At 36.7% G+C, this 18,648-nt stretch overlaps 1 protein-coding gene across 1 annotated transcript in view; it reads right to left on the bottom strand.

The window, feature by feature from the left end:
* Positions 1-1,234: 1,234 nt before the first annotated feature.
* CYSLTR1 (cysteinyl leukotriene receptor 1) overlaps positions 1,235-18,648 on the bottom strand; it is a 73,054-nt gene continuing 55,640 nt past the window's right edge. The window contains exon 2 of the mRNA XM_053700195.1: positions 1,235-7,517. Within this exon, the coding sequence (XP_053556170.1) occupies positions 6,443-7,486 (1,044 nt within the window). The 5' untranslated portion in view covers positions 7,487-7,517 and the 3' untranslated portion in view covers positions 1,235-6,442. The remainder of the gene's footprint in view (positions 7,518-18,648) is intronic.

The following is an 18,648-nucleotide window of genomic DNA, read 5'->3' as shown; positions in this document are numbered from 1 at the left end:
TTTTTTAACTTTTACCTATGTTGTGCCCTATAATTTTCTGAATTTCTGCTGCCTTGCAGCCTTAGATCCCAACTGTCCTAGTGGAAATTAGAATAACTCATTCCACTAGGACAGATGGGATCTAAGGCAGCAGATATTCAGAAAATTAGAAAAGTATAGGGCACAACATAGGTAAAAGTTAAAAATGGTTTACTTGATCCCAAACTGCATCAGCAAAATCTGATGTGTCCCATAGGTGTTGGAACATGAACAATTCCAGTGACTACTTGTCTAATTTGCCCTTACAATAACCATCCTTTTAATCCAAAATGCTGAATATGTTGTCAAGATAATTTACTGCATCCTCTACAGTTGGGGTATTGAAGTGGTATCATTTTATAGCCTTGTAAACAGGAGTCAAACATTATCTCAGAGTGCCTTTTTTCTTTCTTTCTGCAATGCCAATGACTGTTGTGTTCACCCAGTCGGTGTATGTACCAATAATGTGGTCATCTTCTAACTGTAAATACTGCGAATAGATGCAAGAGCGACAGTAAAGTCCAAGCAGATGTGTCACTTTCTTTACAAATTGCCATATACACACACTTGTAAACAACATTCCACTTTACTTCTATTATCTAACTTGCTTCATTCTTAGATATCCTTTGTTGAAGAAATATCAATGCAGAAGGCATCTATGTGCAGCAACCAATTAGCAGCTATTGAGTCTATTTAAAAATGCTTTTCAATAAAGGATATCAAGAGAATTAAGCAAATTAGATAACAGAAATAAATTGAAAAGTAGTTTATGATTGCATGCTCTTTCTAAATCTTGAAAGAAAAAAATGTGTTTCATGTCCCTTTTAAGTTATTCTAAATGCATTTTTGAAATGTCAAGAAACATTAATTTTTGTGGGGGAAAGAAAATGTTTTGTTATGCGTTTAACCTCTCTGGTTAAAGAGAGAGAAGCTGGTACCTCAAAAAGTGTCTGTTGGCATCATAAAAGTTTAATTTTCACTTTTGTGTAGCTTTAAGGGACACTAATTACTGAAGCTGTAATATAAAATATTAATTATGTGTAGTAAAACAACTTTGCATTAATGTCAGTTGTTATCTGCGTCTAGTCTGGATTGACACATCCAATATAGGCAAATAGTGAGGGAGCTTATACAAAAACAAATGCAGCAAAAAAACAAAAAAGTATAAAAACACACTCACCTAGTACGTAAATGAAATCACAGCGACAACTACATATATCAATATACAAAAACTCTTTTCCAAGCCTTTAATTTTACTGGTGGAGGATATATATCATCCTCTCATTTTAGCATTGCAAGAACCTAAAGAAAAATACATTGCAATCTAGATCTTGTTCAGTACAAACAGTAGAGGAGCACTTTACACATTGGGTGAGGAAATACAGATTATCATATTAAATGTTTGTCACAGAACAGCAGCCAATATATGGACACAGATAACAGCATTCTTAATACAACATGGTGTTTACCAGAAATATTTATATCAAAATTAACACTAGAACTTAAAAATACACAATCAGTGCTATTCAGTGAGTTTTATTTACAAATGACAGAATTTATCATATTTATATTTTTTTCAATATTTATATCACAAAGGGAGCCATTTTTTTAAAGGGACAGTCAACACCAGAATTTAGATTAGATAATCCCTTAATTACCAACTCCCCAGTTTTGCATAACCAACACAGTTATAATTATACACATTTTACCTCTGTGATTACCTTGTATCTAAGCCTCAGCAGACTGCCCCCTTATTTCAGTTCTTTTGACAGACTTGCATTTTAGCCAATCAGAGCTGTATCCATGGTAAATTCACGTGCATGAGCTCAATGTTATCTATATGAAACATGTGAACTAATGCCCTCTAGTGGTGAAAAACTATCAAAATGCATATAGATTAGAGGCGGCCTTCAAGGTCTAAGAAATTAGCATATGAACCTCCTAGGTTTAGCTTTCAACTAAGAATACCAAGAGAACAAAGCAAAATTGGTGATAAAAGTAAATTGGAAAGTTGTTTAAAATTACATGCCCTATTTGAAACATGAAAGTTTTTTTTTGGACTTGACTGTCCCTTTAAGGAACTTAGTCCACAGCCCATACCACTCACTTTAAATTAGTCTAAAAATAATTAAAATATGTCAATTTCACATTCAAGACACATAAAATATTCTAACCCATTAATTTAAATACTAGACTATTGCAACATCTGTCTATTTTTTCTATCTCTAAAAAAATGTTTCCCAACCCAATGGATTCTAAATGCTACCGCTATTTCTTTTCTTTGCTGCTCTTCTGTACCAATCCTTTCACTGAGGAACTCCCCTTTAAAATCATCCCTCAATGTACCTGTTCAAAGAAGTCTACTACCAAACCTCATCAAATTGAATGCAAATCCATGACCAATACTGAAAGACCAGACCCACAACTAGCACTAACTGCAATCTACTCACACACAATGTTTTGGCAACTGCTGTAGATTGTAAACTCTGTACAGAGCAATAGTCCATATCATTGTTGTGTCTACTTATCCTTGTCTTGTCTGTACGTATTGTACCTCCTGTCTAGGACTGCAGAATTTCTACAAACAATGATAATAATAAAAAACAAGTAAATAAAATAAAAAAATGAATAGTGCAAAGTGAGCTATTGGTACTTGAAAAGAATATAAAACATTTTTAGGGGCAGATAGAAAAATATAAATACAGGAAGTACAGAGCTTATTTCATACGACTATCAAATACTTTCAAATGGACATAAAGTTGTAATAAAATGCTCTAATGAGTGATGCAGATGATTTTCTTATTGCACTACTGCTTGGCTTTGCCTGTGTTTAAAATCATAAAGTCAGCCCCGGAATGACAATAAACTGCTGATCCTGAAATTCAGTAATTGGTAGCTACAGACACATATGACCCTGATCAGCCATGTCCCAACGAGTAATGCATTAGCAGATAGCAGTCCAGGGCTGACTTGATCTATGTGTTTATTTCTTTTGACTCAGATTTAGGCAACTACAATACAAAAATGGTGTAATGTATTATTGCATTTTCTTACTACAGCTTTATGTCCCTTTAAGTTGTTTCTCTAAAAGGTATTACACTACAAGATACCTTGATGACAAGTGCAAGCTTTACCATAAAAATAGCTTATTCAGTGCTCACCAGGTAACCAAGATTTTTTATTTAATTGCAGTTTTTTTCAGTCCCAGTCCTCAAGGAACCAGAACAAATCAGATTTGAAGAATTTCTCCTCTTGGGATTATTTCCCCTGTATTGACTCATTATTGATACTTGAGTTGAAAATCCCTGATCTGATATACATATATACATTCATTCATTAGCAACTATGTATGAGAGAACATCTACATTTGACATGTCTCATTGTTTTAACTTTCTATCAATCTTGTATTCAACAGTGCAATTTGCTTCTGTTTAATCTATTTACAATATTATAATATAATCATTTCTATGACAGTAATCAGTTTTTCATATCCTTGAAAAGATGTGTAACTGCAGCGCTTATAATAAGCAGAATGTGTTTGTGATTGACGTCCTTCATAAATTATTTAGTAAAATGTCCATTGCATCCTTCAACGATCATTCTTCTGATATTGCACCTGCATACAGTCTATATGAATCCCATGACAGTTCCATGACTTTAAGTTCATAAATCATATGCACCAAATTGTATTTTTATGTAACCAGATTATTACGATTGTGAGCCTATTTTTACAGTATTCATTCTTATACAATACTTTGTATTCAGTACCACACTTTTTCAATTTGTATTTGTAGAAACTAGTGTCAGGCTAATTACAAACTCCTTAGACACATAAAACATAATGTAATATTATTAGTAAGGTAAGATTCTTTTTAGTAACATATAGATCATCATGTCGGATTGTATAAAAAGATTAATGCAAAGTCTACAAATGTTTAACTTCACTTAAAGGTATCACAACATGCAAACGATTACATGTCAGGCGCCAGTTAAGCAAAAAAAAGAACTATATTTTGGTAATACTAATATATACTGTATGTATTAAGTACTGAGTTTTATGCATCACATATATAAGATTCAGTGACAGCTTTCATACAAAATGTTGATCAAACATATATATTTCTTGCATTAATTCAAGGATTTGTTGGCTGTTTGTCAAACACATTTTTTTTTGCCTGTTGGCACACATACAGGGTTTGGTGGCATGCTTATAAAGCACAGGGTTTTCTTGCCTATTGGCACACATGCAGGGATAAGTGGCTTGCTTATTGAACACGTGTTCCTTGCTTGTTTGCACAAATGCAGGGTTTTCTGGCATGCTTATTGAACACAGGGGTTTCTTGCCTACTGGCACACATGTAGGGTTTGCTGGCATGATTATTGAACAGAGGGTTTCCTTGCTTGTTGGCACACATGCCGATGTAGGCGGCATGCTTATTCAACACAGGGTTTCCTTGCTTGTTGGCACACATGCAGGTGTTGATGGCATGCTTATTGAACACAGGGTTTCCTTGCTTGATGGCACACATGCAGGTGTTAGTGGCATGCTTATTGAATAAGTAGTTTCCTTGCTTGTCGGCACACATGCAGATGTTAGTGGCATGCTTATTGAACTCTGGGTTTTCTTGCTTGTTGGAACACATGCAGGTGTTAGTGGCATGCTTATTAAACACAGAATTCCCTTGCTTGTTGGCACACATGCAGGTGTTAGTGGCATGCTTATTGAACACAGGGTTTCCTTGCTTGATGGCACACATGCAGGTGTTGGTGGCATGCTTATTAAACACAGGGTTTCCTTGCTTGTTGGCACACATTCAGGTGTTGGTGGCATTCTTATTGAACAAGTAGTTTCCTTGCTTGTTGGCACACATGCAGGTGTTAGTGGCATGCTTATTGAACACAGGGTTCTCTTGCTTGTTGGCACACATGCAGGTGTTGGTGGCATGCTTATTGAATAAGTAGTTTTCTTGCTTGTTGGCACACATGCAGGTGTTAGTGGCATGCTTATTAAACACAGAATTCCCTTGCTTGTTGGCACACATGCAGGTGTTAGTGGCATGCTTATTGAACACAGGGTTTCCTTGCTTGATGGCACACATGCAGGTGTTGGTGGCATTCTTATTGAACAAGTAGTTTCCTTGCTTGTTGGCACACATGCAGGTGTTAGTGGCATGCTTATTGAACACAGGGTTCTCTTGCTTGTTGGCACACATGCAGGTGTTATTGCATGCTTTCTGGATACAGGATTCCCTTGCTTGTTGGCACACATGCAGGTGTTGGTGGCATGCTTATTGAACACAGGGTTTCCTTGCTTGATGGCACACATGCAGGTGTTAGTGGCATGCTTATTAAACACAGGGTTTCCTTGCTTATTGGCACACATGCAGGTGTTAGTGGCATGCTTATTGAACACAGGGTTTCCTTGCTTAATGACACACATGCAGGTGTTGGTGGCATGCTTATTAAACACAGGGTTCCCTTGCTTGTTGGCATACATGCAGGTGTTAGTGGCATGCTTATTGAACACAGGGTTTCCTTGCTTGATGACACACATGCAGGTGTTGGTGGCATGCTTATTGAACACAGGGTTTCCTTGCTTATTGGCACACATGCAGGTGTTAGTGGCATGCTTATTGAACAAGTAGTTTCCTTGCTTGTTGGCACACATGCAGGTGTTGGTGGCATGCTTATTGAACAAGTAGTTTCCTTGCTGGTTGACACACATGCAGGTGTTAGTGGCATGCTTATTGAACACAGGGTTTTCTTGCTTGTTGGCACACATGCAGGTGTTGGTGGCATGCTTATTGAATACAGGGTTTCCTTGCTTGTTGGGGGTTTCCTTGCTTGTTTCCTTGCAGGGTTTGGTTATCTGTCTGTTGAATACATATTATTTTGTTGCTTGTTCACATATAGGATTTCGTTATTTTTCTATTGAATACATCTGGTTATGTTGCTTGCTGGCACACATGCAGGATTTGGTTATGTATCTAATGAATATATAAGGTTTTTTTGCTCATGATGACACATGCAGTTTGGTTGTCTATTGAATACACATAGTTTTGTTGCTCATTGGCACACATGCAGGGTTTGGTAATTTGTCTATTGAATACATATGTTTTTTTTGTTGTTGATTTTTTTGCCCGTTAGCACACATGCAGAGTTTAGTTATTTGCATATTGAATACACATGGTTTTGTTGCTGTTGGCACACATGCAGGGTTTGAAGGTTTGTTTATTGGTTACATATATTTTTGCAATTTGTGACTTGCCAAACTGGTTTTCCTTGGTTATATAGTCACTCAGTTAATTTAACTTACTTTAGAATAACAGCAACATGGTTCATTATTCCAAAGTGTGCAAGTAAACAAAATAAGTTAAGTAATTGCTACAATAAACTCATTTCTTAGTGACTACTCCACAATTTTTCAATGAGCCATTTCACTTTCACTGCTGACCTGTTTTTCATTAAATAATTCTGCCTTTACCTGTAAACTATCTGACTTTTTCCTTTTGCCATCTGGAGCAACACTTGAAAGAGATTGCTTTCTGAAGGTAGAGAGTCTTCTTCTAAAATTCTCTCCTGAAAAGAAATAAAGCATTGGATCGAAGCAGCAATTGGAGGCTGCTAATGCAAGGGTAATTACAACTGTTTTCTGCATTGAAATCTGCTGCTCACACATTTTGTTTTGTTTGAGGAAATGAAGATGCACAGTGCGCTGGATATGATATGGCATAAAGCTGAGAAAAAACACAGCCATAACAATGATGATCATTCTGACTGCTTTCTTGCGGGAAGCCTGCTGTTTCTGCATTGAGTTTTTCAGTAATGTCCGAATGATCATTGTGTAACAAACCAAAATAATAGTAAATGGGATAATAAAACCAACAATAAGCGAAAAATAGTTGAGGGCAAACAATGTTTTTGTCTTTTGAGAGGATGGAGGTTCAAAGCATTTTGTCTTGTTATCGATCTTTTGAGAACCTGTTAGCAGAAATGGAGAAGTTGTTGTGGTGACAAAAATCCATATTAAAATACAAACCCATTTAGCCTTTTTAACCGAGACCAGTTTTAGGTTCTTAACGGGATAAACAATAGCTAAAAACCTACTGAAGCTCATGGCTGTAAGGATGAATATGCTACAATACAAATTTACATAGAAGACATAGGAACTAATCCGACAGATGATATCCCCAAAGTACCATTGTCCTTTGTTGACATAATATGCAATCCGGAAAGGAAGAGTGCAAATGAAGAGTAAGTCAGATATAGCCAGATTTACCATGTAGATGTGGAAAGCTGTTTTCTGATTGTAGGCTTTTAGAAGAATAAACAAAGCAAAACCATTCCCGATAAGGCCAAACAGGGTAAACATGGAATATGCTGTAGAGTAGACTTTGTTCCGGAACTCATCAATGGTGGAACAGTTTGCACTATTCACCTGATACATCATGGCTGAAGTATTTAACATGGCTTCTATCTTCTGAGTATAAATTCAAAATCTAAACACAAAACAAAAAGACAAATAATACATTAAACTAGTAATAACCACTGTTGGTAACTGGTATAAAAACAAATTCAAAAGTAGGAATCATGATTACTTTCTATCTCTCTTGTCTTCACATGCCATTAATGCACCATAACATATCTACTTACTAAGACCTGCTTGGTTAGTTACCTACTATTTAGTACTCAAAATACATATATATTTTGATGGCAGATGAGAACCAGAAACACTATCGAGTCATGTTTATTTCTAAAGTGTGAGCTTAACTCTCAGGATAGCCTTATAAATACCACAATCCTTCTTTAATTCCTTTACAGTCTTTGCCCATAGCATTTCTATTTGGAAGTCTATTCCATGAATCAACCACCCTTTCTGTATGGAAGTGCTTCTGCAAATTACTCCTGAACCAACATAAGATCATAACCTTGCTCTGCTACTGTTTTTTTTTGTGTGAAAAATACTTCTTAAATTATTTTAATATACATTAAAATATATGTCATGTAACCACTCTCCCTTTTCACATCTAGGCTGTAAATGTAAAGGTTATCTTTTATTTATTTTTTTAGACCATGAACCATTTTATTCCCTTTTTTTTATCCTTCCAAAAATATGATCTCCAGAACAGTACAAATACAAAACATAAAATAACTTAAATCTCACTCCTCTTCTTCCATTTTACCATCTTTCACAGTTTTAAATTATTTAGAAATCTAACATTACAAACATTCTTCACAGACTGTCCCATCACATCCACTGCAACTTCTCATACAGCCCCAAAAAGGAAATCCTCTATCGCCATTGCAGAGTTGCCCTGAATGATCACTCACCATGTCTACTGAGGCTCTTTTTGTTTCATGGTCCTGTTTAAATAAAACTCCATTTCATTTTTAAATAGGAACATTTTGAAATTTACTTCCACTTCTAGTAAAAGTGATTATTGTTTTCAGCAGCATATGCACATATGCTGTGAGGGCATGTGCACCTTTTTTAACCCGTTAAGGACCAACGACGTACAGGGTACGCTTCCAGCCACTTTCATGTTATTACAGTGATGCTCGATTTTAAGACATCCTGCAATAACATTTGTTAGCCATCCAATGCAGAGAGAGTCACTCTGTGGCCCTCTCTGCATTGGCCATCGATGGTCACGGTCGTTGGTGGGTGGGAGCCGTTGCAGGGTGGTGGGTGGGTGGCCATCGGTTGTGTGACAGAGCAGGGCGGGATCATGTTCGGGGGCACCGGGAGCACGCATGGGGGCGGGAGTGGGTGGGAACGCTACACTATGGCACAATTGTTGTACAATAAAGTACCCAAGATGCCAGTACCCAGGATGGTGCACAAAAAGTTAGAGGGGGAGGGTTAGAGAGCTGTTTTTTTGGGGGGGGGGGGATCCTACACAGCAGAATATGTTTTTAAAATAAAAAATAAATAAAAAAATAAAAAAACTTTTATTTTATTACTGGCAGACTTTCTGCCAGTACTTAAGATGGCAGGGACAATTGTGTGGTGGGGGAGGGAAGAGAGCCATTCAGCGATGTCTGGCGGACATGATCCTCTACAGCGAATCATGTTCGCCAGACATTGATAAATTGGCCCCTTAATTTTTGTCATACAAGCCACTGCTGATTCTCTGAAGAGGTGTGGCAATTAAATGCTGGTGCACAAGTATCACAGCATATGTGCATATGCTGCTTAAAAACAGTAATAACTATTACTAGAAGTATTTTTGCTAATGAAAGTATATTGCAAAAATGCTTCTATTTAACATTGAAATGTATCCATGCACATTTCGATTTTGACTTTTCTATCCATTTAACACAGTTACCATAGCTAATAGAATCTAATAGAATACAAGCAAACGGTAACAGAGAGAAAAAATATCAAACTTAATCAAATAGAATCTGTAATCAGTATTTACAAAAGAGTAAAATTTTGCAACCATGCCATATAATGAAATACTTATAATCAATATTATTGTAATATTATTCTGGGTAGGAAAATCTTAAACTTGTGATTGTATGTTATATTGAAATCATAGTGAAATAGTGCTGTGAATATCTCATTGTGTGACATAGGCTTTAATATTATGTATTATGTGAACAGATGATATTCTCTCTGTAAAACTTTTATTTTTATTTTTAATTACAGGTTTAGTGCTTTATGAATCAATAAATAAAAAAGGAAGTGAGGAATATAAGAAACACTTTACCACAAAATTATCAGTAATGTAGAAGAGGAAAAGGTCTTAGAAGAAAAAAGCTGTGTTACACATTGTGGTTAGCAGCTATAATATACTTCACCAAACACTTTCATTGCAAGCAAAAAAAAAACCCCACAAACAAGGTAATTAGACAATTAAAATATTCGGATCATAAAAATCTTGTATCTAGTTTCAGACCCTCTTTGCTGGCCGTTGCCATTAAGATTTGCTTACACTTTTAGCCTTTAATCTCCATTAATCAACCACCCTTTTAGTAAATTAGTAATTCCCTACCTTTCCCATCACCTTGCCAATTTCCTGCTTCAGCAGAAATCTTTGCATCATTTGTAATGGGACATTTCATTTTATATGTGTATATCACTGCACAGACTACACATAAACTTAGATAACAATCTTGCCGCTGATTGCTGCCAATAATTTTCTAAATTCCTGTCATACTTGGGGAAGATCAGAGATCCTTAAACCAACATTTTATTCTAGCAATAATGGTAGAAGCAGAGTCGATGCCTGAAAATGTTTTTTTGTTATTCCATATTCTTTATTGAGACAAAAGTACAATCATTTTGGTGACAGCATACCCAAGTGCTGCTAAAAAAAATTCCTAAGACTCCCAAATAGATACTCACCGTTCCTGAAGTCCGGCGGAGAAGGTTTTCTTCCAGGAGGCTCCATCATCTTCTATCTTCATCCGGAGTGGAGCGGAGGTGCGGAGCTGGCTTCCCCGATGCATGGATCCTCAACGGCGGTCCTCAGCGGTGGTCCTCAGTGACGGTCTTCAGCAGTGGTCCTAAGTGTTGTGGAGCCTTCTCTTCATGCAATCATCTGTTGCACACTGACGATTGAATGCAAGATACCCCATATTTATTTTAACAGCCAATAGGATTTCAGTAGCTTTAATCCTATTGGCTAATTTCAAAATTTCAGCCAATAGGAATGCAAGGTACCCAAAATTGAATGTGGTACCTTGCATCCAATCTTCAGTGTACAAGGAACATCAGATAAAGAGGAGCGACGAGGAATGACGCTGCCTCCACGGCGACGAGGAATGACGCTGCCGAGGAATGCCACTGAGGATCCACTATCAAGGAAGACAGCTCCGCACCTCCGCTCTGTGCCGCCTTTGTTCCGGATGAAGATAGAAGATGATGGAGCCATCTGGAAGAAGAATTTCTCCGCCAGACTTCAGGAAAGGTGAGTACCTATTTGGGGCTTGGTCATTTTTTAATTTTTTGGGGTAGATTTTTTTTTTAGATTAGGGTTTTTTGGGCTGAAAAGAGCTGATTGCCCTTTTAAGGGCAGTAAAAGAGCTAACTGCCCTTTTAAGGGCAATGGCCATACAAATGCCCCTTTAGGGGCAATGAGTAGTTTAGTTTTTTTAGTGTTAGTTTTTTATTATTTTGGGGGGTTTGGTGGGTGGGGGGTTTTACTGTTAGGGGGTAATTGGTAATTTGTTTAGCTGAAAGAGCTGTTTAACTTAGGGAAATGCCCTACAAAAGCCCTTTTAAGGGCTATTGGTAGTTTAGTATTAGATTAGGGCTGTTTTTATTTTTTGGGGGATTTTTTATAGGGGTTATTAGTTTAGGTTAATTTTTTTATTTTGGATAGCTTTGTTTATTTTTTTCTGTAATTTTACATTTTTTATTTTGTGTAATTTTAGCTTTGGAGTTTGCAGGTTTTTTTTTAAGTAGACTGCCACTGGACAGGCTTATCGCCTAGTAATTAATAAAACTAGACTGAACTGAAGCTTTCTTGTAAATAAATTAGTTATACAGATATCTCTCTTGATCCTATTCTAAATGAAAAAAAACAGAACAAAATGTTAAAGAAGAAATCGAAAAACAACAATAAAGAAAAATATATTTATCAACTTCAATTCACTGACAGTAACCACAGAAAACAAATATGTAGTGGCCATATACATACATGTAATTATTCAAAAATATTTTATTCATTATTGTTGAATAATTTATAATTTAGCAGCTGTTTGTTTATATCAAAATTATGCTCAAAATTAGATGTGTACTATTTTTTTAATTATTAAACGGATATACTATCTGCAACAGAAGTGTAGACAGATAACCTACAAGAGGCGCCAAGAATTCTAAAAAATAAATTAAATTAGTGATGGTGATAGTAATGTAAAAATATAGCAACACTAGTTAATAAAAAAAGGTTAATAAAAAAAAAAGTGCTATAAAAGTATGCTGTGAAAATATAAAGAGAAAAATGGTTCAGATCTCTAAAGTGAATATCAATTCAAAACAAGTGAAATAAAAAAAAAAAAATTAAATAAAAAATTAAAAAATGAGTGTTACGGATATGTGGCAGTGTCCCCACAATAAAAAATCAAATTAAATCAGAGCATAAACCACAAATAACAGATAGATGGCAATTGTAAAATGGGTGGCAGAGTCCACACAAAGTAAGGCAAACACAAATGAGTGTTACGGATATGTGGCAATGTCCCCGCAATAATTAGTCAAAAATCAAATTAAATCAGAGCATAAGCCACACATAACAGATAAATGGAAATTGCAAATGAGAGGCAGAGTCCACACAAAGTTAGGAATACATGTATTAGAAATAGAAACTAAGTGAACTTAAAAGCTTATAAAGTGATATGTGTATAGTAAATAGTTGATGATGAAGTCAATCAGAATATAGCTAGGGGCCAAACTAGATAACTAGTTATCACATTTAAAAATCACATTTCTGGAAACCAATCATGGGTCTATGTGTATATATATACATGAGGAGGTCATATGGTTAACCATATGACCTCCTCATGAATATATATATATATATATATATATATATATATATATATATATATATATATATATATACACATAGAAATGTGATTTTTAGTTTGGCCCCTAGCTATATTCTGATTGACTTCATCATCAACTATTTACTATACACATATCACTTTATATGATTTTAAGTTCACTTAGTTTCTATTTAAGGTTACTGCACTAAACTAGTTTTCACTAGTTTGGCCCCTAGCTACACTATGACTGGCTTTACCATTAACTATTCACTATACACATATCAATTCATATGCTTTTAAGGTATCCTTTAGTTTTCATTTAAGGTTTGCACTAAGGCCTAGATTTGGAGTTTGGCGGTAGCCGTGAAAACCAGCGTTAGAGGCTCCTAACGCTGGTTTTAGGCTACCGCCGGTATTTGGAGTCAGTCAAAAAAGGGTCTAACGCTCACTTTTCAGCCGCGACTTTTCCATACCGCAGATCCCCTTATGTCAATTGCGTATGCTATCTTTTCAATGGGATCTTTCTAACTCCGGTATTTAGAGTCGTGGCTGAAGTGAGTGAAATCTAACGACAAAACTCCAGCCGCAGAAAAAAGTCAGTAGTTAAGAGCTTTCTGGGCTAATGCCGGTTCATAAAGCTCTTAACTACTGTGCTCTAAAGTACACTAACACCCATAAACTACCTATGTACCCCTAAACCGAGGCCTCCCCCACATCGCCGCCACTCGATTAAATTTTTTTAACCCCTAATCTGCCGACCGCCACCTACGTTATACTTATGTACCCCTAATCTGCTGCCCCTAACACTGCCGACCACTATATTATATTTATTAACCTCTAATCTGCCCCCCACAACGTCGCCGCCAGCTACCTACAATAATTAACCCCTAATCTGCCGACCGCAAAGCGCCGCTACTTAAGTTATCCTTATGTACCCCTAATCTGCTGCCCCTAACACCGCCGACCCCTATATTATATTTATTAACCCCAAATCTGCCCCCCACAACGTCGCCTCCACCTGCCTACACTTATTAACCCCTAATCTGCCGAGCGGACCACACCGCTACTCTATTAAATTTATTAACCCATAAAGCTAATTCTAACCCTAACCCTAACACCCCCCTAAGTTAAATATAATTTTATTCTAACAAAATAAATTATCTCTTATTAAATAACTTATTCCTATTTAAAGCTAAATACTTACCTGTAAAATAAATCCTAATATAGCTACAATATAAATTATAATTATATTATAGCTATTTTAGGATTAATATTTATTTTACAGGTAACTTTGTAATTATTTTAACCAGGTACAATAGCTATTAAATAGTTAAGAACTATTTAATAGTTACCTAGTTAAAATAATTACAAAATTACCTGTAAAATAAATCCTAACCTAAGTTACAATTAAACCTAACACTACACTATCAATAAATTAATTAAATACAATACCTACAATTACCTACAATTAAACCTAACACTACACTATCAATAAATTAATTAAATACAATACCTACAAATAACTACAATTAAATAAACTAACTAAAGTACAAAAAATAAAAAAGAACTAAGTTACAAAAAATAAAAAAATATTTACAAACATAAGAAAAATATTACAACAATTTTAAACTAATTACACCTACTCTAAGCCCCCTAATAAAATAACAAAGCCCCCCAAAATAAAAAATGCCCTACCCTATTCTAAATTACTAAAGTTCAAAGCTCTTTTACCTTACCAGCCCTGAACAGGGCCCTTTGCGGGGCATGCCCCAAAGAATTCAGCTCTTTTGCCTGTAAAAAAAAACATACAATACCCCCCCCCAACATTACAACCCACCACCCACATACCCCTAATCTAACCCAAACCCCCCTTAAATAAACCTAACACTAAGCCCCTGAAGATCATCCTACCTTTTCTTCACCATACCAGGTTCACCGATCCGTCCTGGCTCCAAAATCTTCATCCAAGCCCAAGCGGGGGCTAGACATCCATCATCCGACGGCTGAAGAAGTCCAGAAGAGGCTCCAAAGTCTTCATCCTATCTGGGAAGAAGAGTAGATCCGGACCGGCAACCATCTTCTTCCAAGCGGCATCTTCTATCTTCATCCGATGAGGACCGGCTCCATCTTGAAGACCTCCACCGTGGACCCATCTTCTTCGGACGACGACTTCCCTTTAAGGGACATCATCCAAGATGGCGTCCCTCGAATTCCGATTGGCTGATAGAATCCTATCAGCCAATCGGAATTAAGGTAGGAAAATTCTGATTCCGATCCCATCAGCCAATAGAATGCGAGCTCAATCTGATTGGCTGATCGGATCAGCCAATCGGATTGAACTTGATTCTGATTGGCTGATTCCATCAGCCAATCAGAATATTCCTACCTTAATTCCGATTGGCTGATAGAATCCTATCAGCCAATCGGAATTCGAGGGACGCCATCTTGGATGACGTCCCTTAAAGGATCCGTCATTCGTCGTCTAGTCGTCGGTTGTAGAGGATGTTCCACGTCGGCTTGGAAGAAGATGGCTCCGCTCCGCTCCAGAAGAAAAAAGATTGAAGATGCGGCTTGATAGAAGACTTCATCCCGATGATGGACTTCCGACTTCAGCCCGATGATGGATTTCTTCAGCCGCCGCTTGGATCCAGACTTCAGCCCGAGGATGGACGTCACTCTTCAGCCCCCCGCTTGGGCTTGGATCAAGACTTCGGACCCTCTTCTGGACCGATCGGTGAACCCGGCGAGGTGAAGACAAGGTAGGAAGATCTTCAGGGGCTTAGTGTTAGGTTTATTTAAGGGGGGTTTGGGTTAGATTAGGGGTATGTGGGTGGTGGGTTGTAATGTTGGAGGGGGTATTGTATGTGTTTTTTTACAGGCAAAAGAGCTGAATTTCTTGGGGCATGCCCCGCAAAGGGCCCTGTTCAGGGCTGGTAAGGTAAAAGAGCTTTGAACTTTAGTAATTTAGAATAGGGTAGGGCATTTTTTTATTTTGGGGGTCTTTGTTATTTTATTAGGGGGCTTAGAGTAGGTGTAATTAGTTTAAAATTGTTGTAATTTTTTCTAATGTTTGTAAATATTTTTTTATTTTTTGTAACTTAGTTCTTTTTTATTTTTTGTACTTTAGTTAGTTTATTTAATTATATTTATTTGTAGATATTGTATTTAATGAATGTATTGATAGTGTAGTGTTAGGTTTAATTGTAGATAATTGTAGGTATTTTATTTAATTAATTTATTGATAGTGTAGTGTTAGGTTTAATTGTAACTTAGGTTAGGATTTATTTTACAGGTAATTTTGTAATTATTTTAACTAGGTAACTATTAAATAGTTCTTAACTATTTAATAGCTATTGTACCTGGTTAAAATAATTACAAAGTTGCCTGTAAAATAAATATTAATCCTAAAATAGCTACAATGTAATTATTCGTTATATTGTAGCTATATTAGGGTTTATTTTACAGGTAAGTATTTAGCTTTAAATAGGAATAAGTTATTTAATAAGAGTTAATTTATTTTGTTAGAATAAAATTATATTTAACTTAGGGGGGTGTTAGGGTTAGAATTAGCTTTAGGGGTTAAAAAATTTATTAGAGTAGCGGTGAGCTCCGATCGGCAGATTAGGGGTTAATACTTGAAGTTAGGTGTCGGCGATGTTAGGGAGGGCAGATTAGGGGTTAATACTATTTATTATAGGGTTAGTGAGGCGGATTAGGGGTTAATAACTTTATTATAATAGCGGTGCGGTCCGCTCGGCAGATTAGGGGTTAATAAGTGTAGGTAGGTAGCGGCGACGTTGTGGGGGGCAGATTAGGGGTTAATAAATTTAATATAGGGGTCGGTGGTGTTAGGGACAGCAGATTAGGGGTTCATAGCTATAATGTAGGTTGCGGCGGTGTATGGAGCGGCAGATTAGGGGTTAAAAATAATATGCAGGGGTCAGCGATAGCGGGGGCGGCAGATTAGGGGTTAATAAGTGTAAGGTTAGGGGTGTTTAGACTCGGGGTACATGTTAGAGTGTTAGGTGCAGACGTAGGAAGTGTTTCCCCATAGAAAACAATGGGGCTGCGTTAGGAGCTGAACGCGGCTTTTTTGCAGGTGTTAGGTTTTTTTTTCAGCTCAAACAGCCCCATTGTTTTCTATGGGGGAATCATGCACGAGCACATTTTTGGGGCTGGACGTGTCCGTAAGCAACTCTGGTATCGAGAGTTGAAGTTGCGTTAAATATGCTCTACGCTCCTTTTTTGGAGCCTAACGCAGCCATTCTGTGGACTCTCAATACCAGAGTTATTTTAAAGGTGCGGCCAGAAAAAAGCCAGCGTTAGCTACGCGGGTCGTTACCGACAAAACTCTAAATCTAGCCGTATATTTCTTATCCCACCATTAAACTCATGTTTTGATGATGGGCTTCAATACAACTATGTTATTATTATAATGTCTATTATCAACATGGAGTTTAGTTTTTATATAATGAGCACACACAATTTCTTCAATTTCTTTATTGATATTGCTCTATTAATATTCATGCTGGGCTGTTGGCACAGAGGGATCACAATGTATTGCTGTTGAATTATTATTTTCACCCTGGGTTAGTCATTTTGTCCTTCTAACGATGGATTATGTCTTTTCTATTAGATTACATACACTTTAGGAACCACTTCACAATTAATTGTTATATTAATGTAGATTTTTGTATATTTTATATATATATTAAATGGTTCACATTTAGGAGCTATGGGCTGGGACTCTGTCTGTTTCACATAGTGCACGCCCGCCTATGCTATTACTTTTATTGTATTTTATCACACTGACGATATTGTGTTAGGTTTTCATGAACCACATATAACTCTGATATAAGAGATGACTTTAAATAGACAGTCACTCTCAAGTTCATTACTTATCCTGTTCATTATAGGGTCATTGGGTCTTACACTCATTTTTACGCTAATATATTTTATAGATAAGATTGTCCTTTTTATTAGCCATATTCTTATTGGCAAAGTAGGTTGGGATGTGTTTTTGTATTGTTGATATATGTATCTCCCTTCATGTTTGTTTGGTCCGATATTGGCAGCTTTATCTGCCTCTCATATGAGTGCTGTGATACATCTGGTTGCTTTATAATGAATGTTGGATCGTTATGCATATGAATGTAGTTTGATGTGATCGCTCTTGGAACTAGTTTTGTATGGTGATATGTCATGAGTTCTTGTTTGAGTGGTCGGATACTGACTGTGACATTTCCTTTGAGTATGTATGTTGTGTTGAGACTGTTTACCAGGTCCCGCCCTCCTGTTTTGCCTGATTGGTCCGATATTGACTGTGCAATTTCCCTCTAGTATGTTTGTTGTGATACTTGATTGCCCCCTAAGAATGTTGTGATGCAATATATACGAACGCGGTTCAACTGTACTGTTTTTGTGGATCAATCTTGTTTAGTGCTATAGAGAGATCGCTTTGGTACTACTCCCCTTATTTTCTTATTGGCATATGTATGGTGTGTTATGAGAGTGTTTGCTGTATGATCATACACGGGATAGAGTATATATAAATGGGCTGGTTTCGATCATATGTGGAACATATCTTTGCTCTATGAAATAGAGATTGCACATCACTCAGCTTGACAGTTTGCTGAGACTTTTGTTTACCTTGCCATATGATTAGACTCATCACCACACCCCTCAGATTTTTGCTGGACACTCATAGGATTTCCATCAGCAAACAAATTCCACCCCCATTTTTTTGCTGTTAGCCCCGTTTTAGTTAGGTGTACTGGTCGCTATGGAGACATCATGTTCACATTTTATATCACGACCGATATATAACACTACACTTTCACTGCTGAATTGGTTTCTATTGTCCTGTGGGAATGTTAAAATGATTCTCTCTGAAACTTGCTAGTTAAATAGCCATCTTATTGGTTTTTTGTATCATTATGCTCTACAGCTGTGTATAATGTGGGTGTGTAAATTCACTAGAGCTGGATTGGTCAGTATTTGTTATAAGTATGGCAGCATTGTTAACTAAGTTTATAGCCTGATGAAACCGTGCTGGGACACGGAGAAACGTGTTGCTTGTTTTTATATGCTTTTATGCTGTATTAAACCCTTTTGAATCTGTTTCATTGCTGCTGT

The sequence above is a fragment of the Bombina bombina genome, chromosome 1 (genome assembly GCF_027579735.1).
Source record: "Bombina bombina isolate aBomBom1 chromosome 1, aBomBom1.pri, whole genome shotgun sequence".
Taxonomy (NCBI): Eukaryota; Metazoa; Chordata; class Amphibia; order Anura; family Bombinatoridae; genus Bombina; species Bombina bombina.
This window is presented reverse-complemented; position numbering and strand designations above follow the sequence as displayed.